At 35.6% G+C, this 19,835-nt stretch overlaps 1 protein-coding gene across 1 annotated transcript in view; it reads right to left on the reverse strand.

Annotated features, from left to right (window-relative positions):
* LOC143252081 (IDLSRF-like peptide) overlaps window positions 1–19,616 on the reverse strand; it is a 94,196-nt gene extending 74,580 nt beyond the window's left edge. The window contains exon 1 of the mRNA XM_076503695.1: window positions 19,230–19,616. Coding sequence (XP_076359810.1) covers window positions 19,230–19,359 — 130 coding nt within the window. The 5' untranslated portion in view covers window positions 19,360–19,616. The remainder of the gene's footprint in view (window positions 1–19,229) is intronic.
* Between the last annotated feature and the right edge of the window lie 219 nt (window positions 19,617–19,835).

The following is a 19,835-nucleotide window of genomic DNA, read 5'->3' on the forward strand; positions in this document are numbered from 1 at the left end:
CTTTTGCAATAGCTGTCGTCAACTTCTTGTTGGAATGGTCAAGTGTGTTAAGGCGTTCGACTTATAATCCGAGGGTCGCGGGTTCAAATCACGCTCGCACTAAACATGCTCGCCCTTTCAGCCGTGGGGGCGTTATAATCTTACGGTCAATCCCACGATTCATTGGTAAAAGAGTAGCCCACGAGTTGGCGGTGGGTGATGATGACTAGCTGCCTTCCCTCTAGTCTTACAGTGCTAAATTAGGGACGGCTAGCACAGATAGCCCTCGTGTAGCTTTTCGCGAAATTCAAAAACAAACAAACAACTTCTTGTTTTTTATTTACTTTTATAGACAAATTTCTTGTGAAACTTGCCTCATATTAAACGCATTTCTCAATCTACTACATCCATTTTAATATATTTATTGAACCTCTGAAACAAAGATGCTTTACCAAAATCCAAGTATTCCTTGCTCGTTACGAACATCTCGTCTTGGATGAAATGGCTTTACTACCACATTTATTTCCTTTTGACAGTTTCACTAATTCATTGATGCTTGCTATCAGTCTCTTTGCACTAAACATCTCTGTTCAACTGTTTTCCAATGTTTCTTTGAAGGAAGATAGATTTACATTAGGTGTATTTCGAAATGTTACTGTGTTTACTGGGGAAATCGATGTTCAGCTTTTATATCCGCCTACTATGCGCTTTTAAAAGCATTACAAGTTTCCAAGCATTTCCCTGTGTCCTATATCTTTCAATGTGTTCAGAAATAGTTCGAACAAGACATACAAAAGGGCTAAATGGATTCAATCTGGAAACTTCATTTATACTCCGAAGCAATGGATAAATTACTGATATGTGTAACCAATGGAAAACTATGTTCTATAGGAAAGCATTGCTTGCTGTTGGGCTTTATTCTCGAGGTGTGTAAACTATTAAGAGTTGTGTGAATATAATTTGTACATTTAGTGAATCGTAAGAATAAAAGTGAATTAATATTTATAGCATATTCCTGCAAGTTTGAATAGATTATGTTTTATTCTCTTTATTTTCCCTAAACTGAGAGTATTTTCTCAAGCTTTTTAATTAACAATATATCTGTTTCAGCTTTGTCTTTGACCATTATGCCTTTTTGAGTTAGGCGCCCTGACTGTAAGTAGAACATCCATGGTTTGCATCTCGTTGTAATAAAAAGTGGCCTCCAATTTTCAGACTTGGGATCAAATACCATCATTCGTTTAAACAAAAGTAACTAGAAGTTGGTGGTGGGCGGTGTTAAATAATTCTATTTGTTGTGTATCAGACCAAAATTAAGAACGTTTCTACACAAAGAGCCATTGCATAGAATAACGCAAAAATCCTTAAATATACAAAGCCTTCACCTCTTAATGATATCAAAATATTGATCCATCGCTTGAATTAATACATTCACTGAACGTATAAACATTTGGTGACAATAATAAAAATATTGCTTAGTTTGTTTGTTTGTTTTTGGAATTTCGCACAAAGGTACTCGAGGGCTATCTATGCCAGCCGTCCCTAATTTAGCAGTGTAAGACTAGAGGAAAGGCAGCTAGTCATCACCACCCACCGCCAACTCTTGGGCTACTCTTTTACCAACGAATAGTGGGATTGACTGTCACATTATAACGTCCCCACGGCTGAGTGGGCGAGCATGTTTGGTGTGACGGGGATGCGAACCCGCGACCCTCAGATTACGAGTCGCATGCCCTAACACACTTGGCCATGCCGGGCCATTGCTTTGTTACACATAAATGGTCGACAACTATGTATTTCGACCAATCGATTTGCAGGATCATTCTTGAATAGTATTATTTTTATACTTCTCTTAATATAGTGATATCATGTTTTTTTTTAAACTAATTAATAACAACGTTAAAGTTATTGTTGGTAAGGTGTCGATAGGCAGCTATAAGTGGTAAACATAATTCGCAGATTTCACACAAACATTGGATTGCTCTTTGCGTGTGTGTTTCGTTATAGAAAAGCCATATCGAGCTATCTGCCGAGTCAACCGAGGGGAATCGAACCCGTGACATTAGTATTGTAAATCCGTAGACTTACCGCTGTACCAATGGGGACTGCTCTTTTTGAAACACGCCTTGTTCAAAAAACACCACCAAGATGACCTGACTTTCAAAATATACAGATGAAAATGCAAACTAGGGTTGGTCAAGTTCTTATTGAAGCTCATAGACCACACATCTTTTGTGTCAGCGTTGTTCATTAGTTTTATCTCTGTCCTTTTAGCCTTTATTATCAAATTAACTGCGTATTAGTTTTCAGAGGAACAACATAATTTCTTCCAGTCGTTCTCTGTTTTCTTTTAATATTAATCAGTGGGCCCGGCATGGCCAGGTGGTTGAGTCACTCAACTCCTAATCTGAGGGTCGCGGGTTCGAATCTCTGTTACATCAAACATGCTCGTCCTTTCAGCCGTGAGGGCGCTATAATGTTACGGTGAATCTCATTATTTATTGGTAAAAGAGTAGCCCAAGAGTTGACGGTGGCTGGTGATGACTATCTGCCTTCCCTCTAGTCTTACTCTGCTAAATTAGGGACGGCTAGAGCAGATAGCCCTCATGTAGTTTTGCGCGAAATTCAAACCAAATCAAATCATTAATGAGTGTCTAGTCAAAAATGATATATTACTCTAACAACTAAGTTACAAATGTTTTTTAAATATATGTCTACTATTTCTGAGAGTCTTAAAACACATTTCAACGCATTAAATGTAGGACATAAAAAAATCATTGAATTGTAAAATAATATTTCAACATTTCTTCTCCGTGATTAACATATGGATCAGTATTTTGAAAACTGTTCTGCCTATAAATCATTCACAATTCTTACTGCACATTTAATCAGAAAACATATAGAGAAATATAGAACTTAATTATACCAGAATAATAAAACAGTGTGCCATTTTGGGTTCTTATAAGATTAAAGACTTTCAAATAATACAGCAGACATACACATGTCTAGTTTCACTTCCTGAACGTTCGTTAAAATTGGGACATTGCAGAAGCAGTTACAAGCTTACTCTGTAACAGCATATAATCAAATAATCAAAGCAAGCTGGATTCGTTCACGGAAAAAAAGACATTAATTGTATTTCCCTTTATTATTAGATTGATTTTTATGACCAGGTGGGTTAAAACGTTCGACTCGTAATCCGAGAGTCGCGGGTTCGAATCCCGGTCGCACCAAACATGCTCGCCCTTTCAACCGTGGGGTCGTTATAATGTGACGGTCAATCCCACTATTCGTTGGTAAAAGAGTAGCCCAAGAGTTGGCGGTGAGTGGTGATGACTAGCTGCCTTCCCTCTAGTTTTACACTGCTAAATTGGGGACGGCTAGCGCAGATAGCCCTCGAGTAGCTTTGCGCGAAATTCAAAACAAACAAACAAAATGATTTTCTGCATAACGTTTATAGCGATAGGTAACGACATTTATCACTGATGTAGCTAAGATGAGAATATGGTCCGCTATACGTATAGAGAACAAGCTTAGAGAAAGCTATGATGAGAATATGGTCCGCTATACGTATAGAGAACAAGCTTAGAGAAAGCTATGATGAGAATATGGTCCGCTATACGTATAGAGAACAAGCTTAGAGAAAGCCATGATGAGAATATGGTCCGCTATACGTATAGAGAACAAGCTAAGAGAAAGCCATGATGAGAATATGGTCCGCTATACGTATAGAGAACAAGCTAAGAGAAAGCCATGATGAGAATATGGTCCGCTATACGTATAGAGAACAAGCTAAGAGAAAGCCATGATGAGAATATGGTCCGCTATACGTATAGAGAACAAGCTTAGAGAAAGCCATGATGAGAATATGGTCCGCTATACGTATAGAGAACAAGCTTAGAGAAAGCTATGATGAGAATATGGTCCGCTATACGTATAGAGAACAAGCTTAGAGAAAGCCATGATGAGAATATGGTCCGCTATACGTATAGAGAACAAGCTTAGAGAAAGCTATGATGAGAATATGGTCCGCTATACGTATAGAGAACAAGCTTAGAGAAAGCTATGATGAGAATATGGTCCGCTATACGTATAGAGAACACGCTTAGAGAAAGCTATGATGAGAATACGGTCTGCTATACGTATAGAGAACAAGCTTAGAGAAAGCTATGATGAGAATATGGTTCGCTATACGTATAGAGAACAAGCTTAGAGAAAGCTATGATGAGAATATGGTCCGCTATACGTATAGAGAACAAGCTTAGAGAATCTTAACTTATTGTATAAACCTAAAAATGATTTATTTTAATAATTTTCCTTCTCTTTGTAATAAAAGTATTGTAACTGGAACTATATTTCTCAAGTTAGAAAACTTAGCTTCAATCTCTTCTGCCTCTCTTCATTTTAGACTTTTTTTTTTCAAAACTAATAATGTTGTGATAACCTTTGAAATTTTCCAGATGTATCCAGTTACGTTCCTTAGATTTATCTTACGTTATCTTACGATATCAGCCGTTATTACTTTAGAAACATGTGGTTCTCAAGAATGAACAGATATTGATGATTTGTACTCAATCCTGATACTCAATCACTTGTAATTGTTTAGATTTCTTGAAAAAAAAATCGCTCATTTATGGTAACATTTGAAAAAGATTAAACAAAAGAGATAAAATTTGCTGCCTTGAATATAAGGTCCGCTTTTGTTATTCTTAGCAACATATAGGATTGTTTGTTTTTTGTTTGGTTTCTAAATTTCGCGCAAAGCTACACAAGAGCCACCTGCGCCAGCCGTCTCTAATTTAGCAGTGTAAGACTAGAAGGAAGGCAGCTAGTCATCACCACCTACCGCCAACTCTTGGGCTGCTCTTTTACCAACCAATAGTGGGATTGACAATCGCATTATCACGCCCCACACGGCTGAAAGGGCAATCATGTTCGACGCGACAAGGGAATTCAAACCCGCGACCCTCACATTACGAGTCCAACGCCTTAACACACCTGGCCATACCGGGCCTCCAATCAATAGGAATTGAAGTTTAATAATGAACAACAACATGACGGCAAAACAACGAACATTTGACAAATCTGTGTACAGTAACAAACACTTAGTTCTTGACCATTTCGGAACATATTTCATCTTCAGCAACCTATATTAAAGAGGGTAGATTATTAGGTATAGATATATGTATAAAGTTTAAACTTCTTGTAAAAAGTAAGTATTATACCAAAAAAAAAAGGATGAAATAAATCAAAAGGGAACCAAATAACCAAATGAGAGGTAAATGCAAGAACATTATATAATTATTCAGAATAAACTTTATTGTACTGAAGTTGTGTTATTATCTGAAGTCGGAAATTGCCATTGTAAGTCATTGAAATTATTCTGTTGGATATATACGTTCCTGGATGACTATTAATTGTGGGCCTGAGGGATCTCATTGGAATGTATTCTTTGATTTTTGTAATAGCTGTGCCATTAATAAGCACGAATGGCCTACCATTATTCTCCCTTTCAGCCGTGTGGACGTTATAATGTTACGGTCAATCCCACTATTCGTTGGTAAAAGAGTAGCCCAAGAGTTGGCGGTGAGTGGTGATGACTAGCTGCCTTCCCTCTAGTTTTACACTGCTAAATTAGGGACGGCTAGCGCAGATAGCCCTCGAGTAGCTTTGCGCGAAATTCAAAACAAACAAGCACACCAAGCCTACCATTAAAATAATACCCAATATGCATTTCTATAAGGCCCGGCACGGCCAGGTGGTTAAGGTACTCGACTCCTAATCTGAGGGTCGCGGGTTCGAATCACCGTAACACCAAAACATGCTCGCCCTTTCAGCCGTGTGGACGTTATAATGTTTCGGTCAATCCCACTATTCGTTGGTAAAAGAGTAGCCCAAGAGTTGGCGGTGGGTAGTGATGACTAGCTGTCTTTTCTCTAGTCACTGCTAAATTAGGGACGGATAACGCAGATAGCCCTCGAGTAACATGGCGCGAAATTCCAAAACAAACTAAACAAACATCCCTATATTATTATAAAAATGAGTGTGACCGAAATGGATGACGTCAATATCTAAGGGCTAGTGTCCAGTGACGTTCTGACCAACTTATCCATTTATTCCGAATTTTTATATATTTTTTAATTACACAGGGTCAAACTGAGCTAACGTTAATGGAACGTTCAGTGTGCTCGTTCCTTTTTTTAAATAAACATGATATTATATATAATTTAAAACTGTATTCGTGATGACATGAAGAATGCAAGATCAAAAACCAATATAACTCGAGTACATTCGAAAAATAAATCTTTCTTCTTCAGGAGAAAACTGGTAAATTGTAGTTGTTTCAGTGGTCTTGAGCTGTCTTTTATTATAAATAAGCTATTTAACTGCGTTGTTATCGTTGTTACTCAGCAGAGAACATCTCAATTTCGTGAAACCTGGATATTTCTATAAAGGTTTGGTTTGCAAATTTCGCGTAAAGCTACACGATGGCTATCTGCGCTAGTCGTTCCTCATTTAGCAGTGTAAGACTAGAGGGAAGGCAGCTGGTCATCACCATCCACCACCAACTCTTGGGCTACTCTTTTATCAACAAAAAAGTGGGATTGACCGAAACATTATAACGCCCAAAAGGCTAAAGGGCGAGCATGTTTGATGCGACGGGGATTTGAACCCACGACTCTCAGATGACTATTTGAGAGCGTTAACCACCTGGCCATGCTGCGCCTTCTGTACAGATATTCGTAAACCAGATTAAAGCACATTAAAAAAAAAAAAACGATGTAGGTTCGTGATACTTTCCGTCACTTTTATTCAAACAAATCCGTGGCGACCTACGCCAGTAGTTGGTGAAAGGTCTTCCCAACGTGTTATCCCAGTTTGCGTGAGAACACAACTAACACAGCATGAACGAATGTGTATTATTATCGAGATGTTATGTTCTGAAAACCGAGCAGCTGGAAATATTCAGAAATGCTGTTCATTTCCTAAACTTTAATATTATATGCAGGCGACTCTCTTCAACATTCACATTCGCCAAAACTTCTTTTAAGACAGGGTTTTTCTGAGATATCTTCCTAAGATTAGACAAACAGGTAAATGAATGGAATTAACGTCAATAATTTAAACTAAAGTAAGAAATAGAGAAATCGATATTTATTTTTACTATTATACTTCTGTGTCTAATAGGTTTAACGATTTTACTAAAATTGTTCTATTTCTGAAAATAAACTTACATTTACAAGAAAATGGTTTTTAGGTAAACATTTTCGTACTCTCCATGTTTCGAATAAACCGTCACTTAAATGTGCACTTGTTAAAATATTTGATAATAATTTATTTAAATATTTACTTTGTAATAGAAGCAGCATAAACAGACTAAATGGTTAAACCGACCAATAATGAGGTAACGTTCGCACAAATGTCTAAAATATACAAAGTTGTAGATATCGTTTGACAGAAACGTTGGGCGAGTTTGATTTCAATATTATTTGAAAGTGTTTAACTAACGAAAGGGAATGTGCAACTTCCATCGGATCTCGAAAATTGTTCGTTTTGTTTGCTTTTGAATTTCAAGCAAAGCTACACGAGGGCTATCTGCGTCAGCCGTCCGTAATTGAGCAGTGTAAAACTAGGGGGAAGGCAGCTATGCACCCACCGCCAATTCTTGGGCTACTCTTTTACCAACGAATTGTGAGATTGACCGTAACATTATAACGCCCTCACAGCTGATAGGGCAAGCATGTTTGGTGTGACGGGGACTCGAACCCGCGACCCTCGGATTACGCTCGAAATTGGAATAATCTTATTTTACGTGGAAAACAAACTCAAGTTTTCGAAAGTTAAATATTATCTTCTGTTTATTTATCATAATTAGTTACAAATAATTGTGTGTGTGTGTGTGTGTGTGTGTGTGTGTGTTCTCTTATAGTAAAGCCATCTCTGGCTATTTGCTGAGTCCATCTAAGAGAATTGAACCCCTTTTGGGTTGAGAAAATATTTTACATAGAAGAGCGAACAACGTTTATATTTTCCAGAAACACCTGAAAACATCTTAAACGATTTTTTCAAAGAATTTTCTCACAAAACCATCAACACAATTTCACAAAACAGAAAGCTAAAAACAACCTTACAAAAAGAGATATTAATTCCATTAAAAACCTAAAACAAGACAAAAACATAAAAATTCTAAAAGCAGATAAAGGTAACACAATAGTCATAATGAACACGAATGAATACATCCAAAATGAATAACATCCTATCAGACACGAACAAATTTAAACCAATACACACAAATCCAACAAAGACACACGAGATGCAACTGAACAAATTACTACTACAAATGAAAAAAGCCAACACAATTTCACAAACACTTTATTCCTACCTACGTTAAACCGACTCACGCACACCGCAAATATACGGCATCCTCATAAACCAGATTGTCCATTACGACCAATAATGTCCACATATGAATCGTTTAATTACAATCTTGGTTAATATATAGCATGGGCATTCTCCAAATATGTAACATCAGCCAGCTCATTCATCAAAGACTCTTTTAATTTCAAGTCTAATCTAAATCAACTTAATCATAAAGCCTTAATGGCCAGTTTCGATGTTATATCCCTCTTTACAGAAGTTCCAACCACTGAAGCCTACACGATAGCCTTAGAACACTATGTCCGAGACCCTAACCCAACTATAGAAATTCCCAGTAACCAGTTAGCAACCCTCATAGAATTCACCACGATGAAGACAAACTTCATGTTCAACAACCAAAACTATATACAAACAAATGGTCTAAGCATGGGCAACGCAGTATCACCAGTTCTAGCCAATATTTTTATAACACAAGTTGAAACACAAGTAATTAACCCAGCATTACATCCACCACTATACTGGTACAGATATGTAGATGACACGGTTGCGAGATTCAAATCCACAGAACACATACTTAATTCTTTCAATCACATTAACTCTATACATCCCAACATTAACTTCACATGTGAACAGGAAGAAAGCAATCAAATATCATTTCTTAACCTCAAAATTTCAATAACTGACACACAATTCAAAACAGAAATCCACCGAAAAATCACCCATACTGGAATATACATTCCTTGGGACTCAGCACATGAAACAAAACAAAAACTCAACATACTAAGAAACCAAATAAACACAGCCATAAAACTATGCTCACCAGATAAAATTAACGATGAATTAGACAAAATAAAACAATACTTCATCAACATCAATAAGTTTCCTCCACAAACCGTAGAAAACATTATACGCACACACCTAGACAGAAAGCAAAATCAACCAACTAAAGTAAATACAGCTCACGAATCAAAAAACCACGAAACCATATACTGCTGTATACCATATATTCCTGACATCAGCAAACAAATAACCAACATTTGGCAAAAATTAGTAACAAAATATGACATTCCAGTTAATACCAAATTTATTCAAAAACCCGGCATAAAACTGAGGTCTATACTATGTAAAAACTACACTGACAAACACCACACCAACATTATTTATAAAATACAATGTGATAACTGCCACGACTTCTATATTGGAAAAACAAGTAGAAAAATGGAAACCAGATTCAAAGAACATAAAAAATCACCTTCACACGTTTTCGAACACTGCAAGTCAAATAAACACAACATAACCATAGAAAACACTCAAATACTAAATAAAGAAACAAACGCAAAATTAAAGAAGCCTTACTTATACAACAACTTAAACCCAAAATAAACCAATATAAAGGAACGCCTTTATACCTATATTAATATAATAAAATAAATAAAATTATATATTCAAACATCTAATACCGCTCTCTACATTTCGACACACAGTTACACAACCCCTTTTAAACATGTGGTCAGCTTCCGGTCAGTTACCTCTTTCTTTGTGAACCTGACGATGACCGAAGAAGGTCGAAACGTTGTTGACCTTCTATGTAAAATATTTTCTCAACCCAAACGAGCCGTTTTTTGCATATAAATTTCTCTACAAGTGGGTTTCTCGACATCACTGATTAGAATTGAAACCCTTATTTCAGCATTGTAAATAGGTAGCCTTTCCGCTGTATCAGCAGGGAACTATAAATCTGATTCACTACTTTCAGTGCATCAGGCAAATGAAGTAATAATAACTACAACAATAACGAGTGTTTTGTTGTACCTTCCTGAAAAAAAATTAGGCAAATCTTCTAGCAATACGATGTAGGCTGTACATTTACTATATATGTACATGTATATTTATAACCGTAATTTTTAAGCCATAAACAAAACACATTAAAATTAAACCAAATGCGCTGCATATTTCTATAAAACAATTCTTACATTGACATCCGTGCCCAGCATGGCCAGGTGGCTAAGGCACTCTTCTCGTAATCCGAGAGTCGCGGGTTCGAGTCTCTGTCTCAACAAACATGCTCGCCCTTTCAGTCGTGGGGGCGTTATAATGTGATGGTCAATCCAACTATTCGTTGGTGAAAAAGTAACCCAAGATGTGGCGGTGGGTGGTGATGACTAGCTGTCTTCCCTCTGGTCTTACGCTGCTAAATTAGGGACGGGTAGCGTATATAGCTCCTCGAGTCGCTCTGCGCGAAATTCAAAACAAACCAAAAATTGACGTCCATATAACTGTTTAAAGTATTGTGTACTTTTGTTGTCTTCATCAATAGAAAGTGTTCATTTTGAAAAGGTATTTTTAGTACAGTCAGGGGTGTCAAAGAAATATCATACCAAGAAAACCGTTTAACATAGCTACGCTCCGTTTGTTACGCACACAAGACGATATTTAAAGTTTTCTTTGCTCTTGTTGTTTTTTAACGCAAACAATCACCACGGTTCAGCACGTGCATCACGAGTAGCTCACTAAATGTATAATCTGTACTCAATTTCCTGCCAAGTGTTTTGCAGCATCACAGCAATCTTTGTTGAGGTTCCTTCAATGTGTTGACGCAGTCCATCCTTACTCACAGCGTAAACCACGCCTTTTACGAAGTCCCATCAAAACATTCATAGACGTAATGTCGAAAGAACGTGAGGTCCAGCTACTCTGGACTCTCAATCGACCGACTTGGGAATATTTTATCCACTGTGTTTGCACGTTAAGTAAAGCTGTCCTGCTTAAAGAACAAATTAACAACAATTATCAATTCCAAAAACTTTAACCATTATTTCAACTAGTGCAAAAAATCACTTGTTTCTGTATTAAACTGTTTATCAGGTGTGATGTTAATAAAGTATTTACAAAATGCGTGGATAATGAAACGCCCATTGACCGAAGCAACAGAGCAGTTGTTTGTTTGTTTTGTTGTCAAGCGCAAAGTTACACATTGGAATTTCTATATTAAAACTCGTTTTTAGTATTATAAGTCTTCAGACTTACCAAAGAGTACTGGGGAGATACTTAAACATTACAATATTGTTATATGAAATTACGATTCATTATTAGGAATTTATAGGAACTTTTAAATCTAATAATGATTAAGAGAAATACAAAATCAAAATTAAGCATGTTGTTTGTTTGAATTTCGCGTAAAGCTACACGAAGGCTATCTGCGCTAGCAGTCTCTGATTTATCAGTGTAAGACTAGAGGGAAGGCACCAACCGCCAATTCTTGAGCTACTCTGTTACCAAAGAATAGTGGGAGTGACTTTCACATTATAACGCCCCCACGGCTGAAAAGGCGAGCATGTTTGACGTGACGGAGATTCGAACCTGCGATCCTCGAATTACGAGTCGATTGCCTTAACCATCGGGCGATGCCGGGCCGTTAAAACATGTTAATTAATGTTAATAATTCGTGATCTTACACCAACATTATGTACGTTTACCTGCGTAAAAATACTGAAGAATAACAACTTTGTTATCTGAAGGTCTTGGGTTCGAACCCCTGTCACACCAAACATGCTCGCCCTTTCAGCTATACGGACGGTATAGATTATTCGTTCGTAAAAGAGCAGCCCAAGAGTTGGCGGTGGGTGGTGAAGACTAGCTGCCTTCCCTCTAGTCTTACACTGCAAAATAAGGGACAGCTAGCGCAGATATCTCTAGCGTAGCTTTACGCGAAATTCGAAACAAACTAACTAATCCGAACAACTTTGTTATGACATTAGGTGTGAAAGATACTTGTTAGAATTGAGAAATAAGTCATACTTTGGTCATTTTTTAAGGGATTAGAGGATTACAATAGTTTAAGCCATTAGAAAATGATTGAAGAGAGCGGACATCTTTCTTGTTCAGCCAGTGTGATGATGAAATCTCTGTGATTATGTGTGTTTGTCTTCTGAAAACGGAAAAACAGATGTGAATAGAAGAATAAAACGAACTTGTTTGATGTTGCTTTTAGAAAGAAAATTTAAGAAAAGCAGAAGTCAAAGGATATGAAAATAGAAACGGAATGATATAAGAGAGAACAAATAAAGTGAATAAAAGGCTGACGGAAAAGTAATATTCTGATAGTATGAAACAAAACCTAGTTTTAAATCTTTGTGTTATTTATTATAGTAATAAAGGGTATTTTGCTATATTTACATTTGTATGAGTTAGTTGCTAAAATAAATCATATAAGAAAGAATGGAAAACGAAGTGAAAATATATCACGATCGTAGCAAAGTGATGAAAGCGTTTTTTATTTTCAACACTCTAGGTAATTTCCTTATTAACCAAATATTTATTTCACCTGGTAACAAATATTGCAATTTTTACTCTCACGTGTTTGTGTAATTACACAAATTACAATCAATGTGTTTATTGTCAGTGTTCACTTTTTACACTCTACAAAATAATTGGGTCCGGCATGGCCAGGTGGGTTAAGGCGTTCGACTCGTAATCTTAGGGTGGCGGGTTCGAATCCCCATCGCACCAAACATGCTCGCCTTTTCAGCCGTGGGAGTATTATAATGTGACGGTCAATCCTATTATTCATTGGTAAAAGAGTAGTCCAAGAGTTGGCGGTGGGTGTTGGTGACTAGATGCCTTCCCTCTTGTCTTACACTGCTAAATTAGGGATGACTGGCGCAGATAGCGCTCGTGTAGCTTTGCGCGAATTTCAAAAAACAAACAAATCTCTTTAAAATGATAAGAATAAAATTATTCACGAAATGTTGTTGAAAAATACGTGTCTGTAAAATAGAGTAACTTGGATAAACCTGCGAATCAGTCTGCAGGATGAGGTAATAGAACCAACTGTAAACCACCTTCTGTCAAGACCAACGTTTTTCAATCTTTGAGAGAAGTGAAGTTGATAAAATGGGTTCATTTTCAATCTTGAACTCCTAATTTGTCTATTTTCACACCTATCTCAACATTCTGCAGCAAATATTTAACGATTCTTCATTTATTAGTGTTAAAAATGCGCGTATTTTCAAAAGCCAAAGAAAATCTGTTTTGAGTAAAATAAAATATATTGCAAGCTCTTAATCACAATGTTTTTTTGTAAAAAGAACATCTATTATCTAAAGTAATTTTTTACATTATTGCAAATAAATAATTTAATAATTTCGTATGAAAAAACAACAGACCCAGAAGTCAGTTCTGTAGTGATAAGATTCAAAGCCACAAAGAAGATAAAAGGTACAATAAAGGTTTATTAAATAGACAATTTTTACTACAGAAGAGGCTAAGAAGAACAGGAGGATATGTGGCAGCTCTATTTTCGTGTTAACTTCTTCTATCGCTCTCCCCCCCCACTAGTGTAGCAGTGGTAAGTCTACAGATTTACAACGCTAAAATCAGAGGCTCGATTTCCCTTGGTGGACGCAGAAATTAGCTCGATGTGGCTTTGAAACACTCACATACACACGTACCTTCTTTTATCAGATACGACTGTGACATCCATACATTCAACACCTGCCGCAGGAGACAGCCCGTCATCTTTGCGAGGATAAATGAATGAGACATTCCAGAGAGGTTTGGGATGTTTTGATCAGACGAAAAGAAGATCCAAAACCACGAAAGCCAAAAAGAAGTGAACTTGTAAATGTCAAGTGAAACGATGTAGCAATGAAATGTTCCTTGGTGGTTGTGAATACGGTGGTTTTAGTGTTAAATTATTGTCCCAAGTCAAAGGTGGGGAAAAACCTATTCGAAGGTAATCTTAACGAATTAGATATACCAGTTGAATCAGAAATTCATAACGTAATTACTGCATTGACAGCGAAACTTAGAAAAAAAAAACAAAACGGAAACAACAGTATCGTTATTTTTAAAAAGATAGAATGGAACTATGTATACGAAATCATTAGCTCCAGTTTCTTGTAAAACTAATGGCACATTATGTAACGTATAGAAGCTCATCAGATACGCTATAAGATTGAATTAAAATTTATTTAATGAAAAGTAAATACAAGAGGTGCTTCGTGTATAGTATGATCTATATAGATTTCATTATATCATATTCTCATTCGTATTTAGTATTACAAGTTGTGCCGAGCTCCATTCATCGAGATCTATCAACATAACCCTGAATCACCAGTTTCAGGAATGACCCCTCCCAAGGACCATTCTCGGGTCAGTAATAAAATATTCTTGGCTGACTCAGGAAGTGGGTGTTAAAGTTGTCAGTCATCACTTATATTGCCATGACAACCAACATGTTTGGAAAAGGAAGTTATTGTTTCGTCTTGCATATTAATGAATATATTGTTTGATTTATTTTCATGTCTTCATAAATTTACACTTATTATTATAAAAGATAATATTAACTAAATTAGAAAATCAGTAATATAGCAAATTTTAACATCAATGGAAGCAATATTTTGACATATAAACAGCTAAAGATAATGGTTGGTAGAAGATAAACGGATATTCACGTATGTTTTATTCAGTTAAATATATCGAAGATGCTGTACGTTAGTAATCCATCACATCGTGTTTTCTTGCTCCTGACTATTCAATGTGTTTTGTGAGCTGTTCTCATTAAAGGTATCGAACCCCCATTTTTCGCGTTATAAGTCCTCAACTTTTTCCAGCAGCGGGGATCTTAAAGGTTAGAATATTCTTCAAACTATGTTCCACACATATTGTATATAAACCTATTAGTCACCAGGGGTCTTTCACATTAGATTATTATCCATAATATATTCTACAAATACCCTAATATAAACCTCTAAGCTTTAGTTACTAGTCAGTCTCCATGTCAGTACTCGAAACGATTCTAAGAAATATATCGTTTTCGGTGATAGTTTATTTTAAAATATCACTCTTAAAATTCTTATAACTGTAACGCATATGTTAATTTTGAATCCTTATGTGGAAACTTTGTATGTAGTCATTCAGCACCTTAAGCCCCGCAATTCGTGGAGACTTTAGCCTAAATCCCTCTATGCATTTCTTCACTTTAAGTAAGGATTACAAGACTATTTATCTCAACCTACATCAAGTATATATAGCACTATTGTTGATTAATCTGATTCGTTACCCAAATTATGCCTAATACACAGTACGGGCTGAACAGTTTGTATGCATTCAGACTGTGTATGTGACAACAATGCGGTACGGATATGTAAACAACTTATTCTTTCAAAAGAGCGTTTTGCATTTTCTAAGCTGTTTCGTTTTCTGTTTTCATGTGCGTTCGAAAATTAAGTTATATAAATATTTTATTTGTTTCAATTTAACAAAAACAGGCATTATAGTTGATATACGTTTCTAATATATCACTTGTAAGTGTTCTGGTAACATTGATAACATGCAGGAAGTAACTACTGATGTAATTTGTGGAAAAATACAAGAATGGATAATACAAATTTCATGGAAATTTTGTACATACTAATGAATTATTCAGGGGATTAGCAAACACCAAGGAAATTCAGAAATATGACATCATTAAAGAAAGAACCATAAAGGAATTTTTTTTTGACTTGAAACAAAGACGTTTTCTTCACAATTCTGATTCTGACAGAAATCTAGAACATTTTTTTAGTATGTGAAAACATCGCTAGGAAATTAATAACGTCGATAAAGAAAGAGACAATTTGAAAATCAGGAAACGTGTACACAATTGATAGTTTGTATACACTGTCCACTACAATAACATTTCATATAATATATGTTGAGAGTGACATAGGAAATAATTGATACTGAAAATGTGTTTCTTTCTGGCTCTTACACAGTAGGGCTGTTATAGCCAGGTGGTTAGGGCCCTCGACTCGTAATCTGAGGGTCGCGGGTTCGAATCCCCTGTCGCGTTAAATATGCTTGCCCTTTCAGCCGTGAGGGCATGATAATGCGATTGTCAATTCTACTATTCGTTGGTAAAAGAGTAGCCCAAGAGTTGGCGGTGGGTAATGATGACTAGCTGCCTTCCCTCTAGTCTTACACTGCTAAATTAGGGACGGCTAGTGCAGATAACTCTCGTGTGGCTTTGCGCGAAATTAAAAACAAACAATCTTACCTCGTAATTAAAATTCATGTCCTTGGTTAATCGGAAAAAATTGAAATTATTAAAAAATGCCCGAAAGTTTTGCAAAACATAAAGCAAGCTTATATGGAAGTTTTATTCTAGATATATTGAATCTGTTAAAAGGTGGTGCCTATAATATTACAAATTATTTTTAATTCATATTAATGGCTAAATTGCTTCTTCATTTTGGTTCCAGGAAACAGTTATATTTTTAACTTTCAGGTTAAGACCCGGGTTTGACATCTTGAATACAAATTAGCATTTTTAATTCCTGGTTATTATTAATCAGATTTGAGGTTTTATATTTTCATTCCACGTTAAGGTTATCAGTTTTACAGTTTTATATTTTCATTCTGCGTTAAGGTTATCAGTTTTACAGTTTTATATTTTCATTCTACGTTAAGATTATTAGTTTTACAGTTTTATATTTTCATTCTACGTTGAGGTTATCAGTTTTACAGTTTTATATTTTCATTCTACGTTGAGGTTATCAGTTTTACAGTTTTATATTTTCATACTACGTTAAGGTTATCAGTTTTACAGTTTTATATTTTCATTCTACGTTAAGGTTATCAGTTTTACAGTTTTATATTTTCATTCTACGTTAAGGTTATCAGTTTTACAGTTTTCTACTTTTCTCTTCTCATTTCTACATTTTCAACTTTAAGAATGAGTTCGTATTTGACTCGAAGTTTTTACATTCTGACTTACGACTGTACATTCTAAAATATATTATCTGATTAAGAGTTTGAGATTGATGCAATCCTTCAAAGTTAATGTCATAAAGTTAAACATTTTATCTTTATTTTCAGGATAGCGTACCTTGAATTCACGTTAGTCATAAATCGTAGGGTTTTGTCCTTTCAAATAAGGTACTGTAAATGTATACTATTATTCCAAGTTAATATTATTCTAACATCACAAATTTTCTACTTTTAAAACCTTGTTCTATGTTATTCCAGGTTATTAGAACAAGGATATTTTTAACTTTCAAGTTAAATTAAGAGATTTAAACCTTAACTATTAACTAAGAGTTATGTTTTCTGTGACAGAAGTGTTCTGTTTAATACCTTGATTTCACTCATACGAAGGTTAGGAGTTATAAGCTTTTCGTTTTCTTATTTATATTAGGACTCATAATTGTTATGGCCTATGGTTTGTTTTTTTCACATTAAGGTCTTGAGGCTTATACCTTCCTTATACATTAAGATTGTAGAATCAGGAGTATTTTAACCATTGTAATAGAAATACATTGTATCTAAATATTGATTTCTGATAAGAGTTATGTGTTCTTTCAGACAGAAGCTCCGTATTTGATTAAGGTAAATAAATGTATAAATGTGTGTTTCTCTCTATTTTAAGATTAAATTTTATGTTTCTAGACCCTGATTCTGAAATAGAGATTTCTGTTTTGGACACTGTTCTTATAACCTGATTGTAGGTTAAGGTTATGGATGGAAGGATATTTGTCCTGTCACATTGAGGTTAGAACTTCAGATGAATGTTTAGCTATAACGTAAAAAAGTTAATGTGTTGTTCTTATTTTATAGTTTTAGCTTAATGCCAGGAATTATTGTTATTTGTGCGAGTATGTGTAGATAATGGTTCTGTACTTTAGCTGGAATTTCTACCATGACATTAAGCTAAGACTTAAGGGTGTATCGTAATCACATTAGATTACAAATAAATAAAATCAAGGTTACTATAATACCTTCTGGGCTTTTATATCTTCATATAACATCTGTGGAACTCTAAGTTTTTATTTTACATTTTTTTCAAATAATATTATATTTCCAGACAAACGCCTAATGTTTCGAACATTTTTTTTTAATTTCGCGTAAAGCTACTCGAGGGCTACCTGCGATAGCCGTCCCTAATTTAGCAGTGTAAGACTAGAGGGAAGGCAGCTAGCCATTACCACCCACCGCCAACTCTTGGGCTACTCTTTTACCAACGAATAGTGGGATTGACCGTTACATTACAACGCCCCCACGGCTGAAAGGGCGAGCATGTTTGGTGCGACCGAGATTCGAACCCGCGACCCTCGGATTACGAGTCGAACGCCTTAATACACTTGGCCATGCCGAGCGCATTTTGTACATCATTTAGAGTTTGTGTTAGAGCGTCTGTCGTTTAATTTTGTACATCTATGTTGGTTATGGTATATTTCAATAATTTCTTGTTAGGATTGTACAAGCTGATTTGAGATATCTGGGAATTTAACATTTCTATGCTTTTTGGTTGGTTCTTGTATTTCATAGGTTTGATATCTGGTCTTCTTTTTAAGGCGAGGATAATTTAATTAAAAGCCAGATAGCTTACTTTTTGATGAGATCTACTTTTTGACAGACCAATCGCAATATGATTAACATTTAATATCTGAAACGTGAACAACAAGCAATTTTCTAAAAATACAAATATGAATTACTTATTCTCATTGTTATAGTATGTCTATTTTATTTTCTTTACTAATCACAATCATGATAACTACTTGAAATTTTATTAACATTTATCAGTTACTGTCATAGCAGAAAACGTTTACATTCTTACACCAAGTGACAAAACACTCTTAAGTCATCCGTCGTCTCTAAATGACATTTAAAAATATCATCACCTCTATTCGCAGGCTTTACCTTATTTATAAGAAGAAATACTGAATGTATTTGATGTATAATAAAATTTTATGCAATTGTACGTTTCATACATACTTCAACAAGCGAAGGATTTTCTGTTGAATAAACAGCTGATAGATTTATTGAAGAAGGTTTGCAGCGACACTTTTGTATTGTGTTTTATTCGTAATGTAAAAAGTCAATACACTTACCTTCTCTCTTGACGTTTTCGAGGTTTCTGTGAAAAATGTTTGTAAAGTCAAAGAGAGAGGATCCTCTCGTTATGCCGATTAAAATAAAGATTAAAATATTGATATGCATAATTCTAGGGGAGAACTTCATAACTTAAATATTGAACTAGCAGAAATTATTTCTAGTGGAAACAGGTGGGTACGTTGATGCTAGCGTAAAATGGCTTGGACCTTCCGAGCGAAACAGGCGATATAAGTTGCCAGGTATTGGTAAGAAACGAGTTGTCTACGTGTGTCGTTCGGTGTCGTCTCTGCTGTTCTCCAGTCTAAGAGCTTGACAGTGTTTCTGTAACAATGGATAGCTAAGCAAATCTTTTGAGTCTTTGGCTGACCCACGCAGTGCCACATGAAGTTTTAATGGAGAGATGTAAATCAAGATTACGCATGTGCAGAAACATTTTAGTCGTAATGTTCAATCTGATTGGACAAATACATGATGACGGAGGAACAGCTCACTTACCTTCTTCCCCCATGCTGATAATTTTCCGTATTTTACGTTTTTACTTCTTTATTCGTGTCTTCTAATACATTTTACTGTTATTCCATTACATCTTCCCTCGACAACGA

This window comes from Tachypleus tridentatus, chromosome 6, assembly GCF_004210375.1.
Source record: "Tachypleus tridentatus isolate NWPU-2018 chromosome 6, ASM421037v1, whole genome shotgun sequence".
NCBI classification, from domain to species: domain Eukaryota; kingdom Metazoa; phylum Arthropoda; class Merostomata; order Xiphosura; family Limulidae; genus Tachypleus; species Tachypleus tridentatus.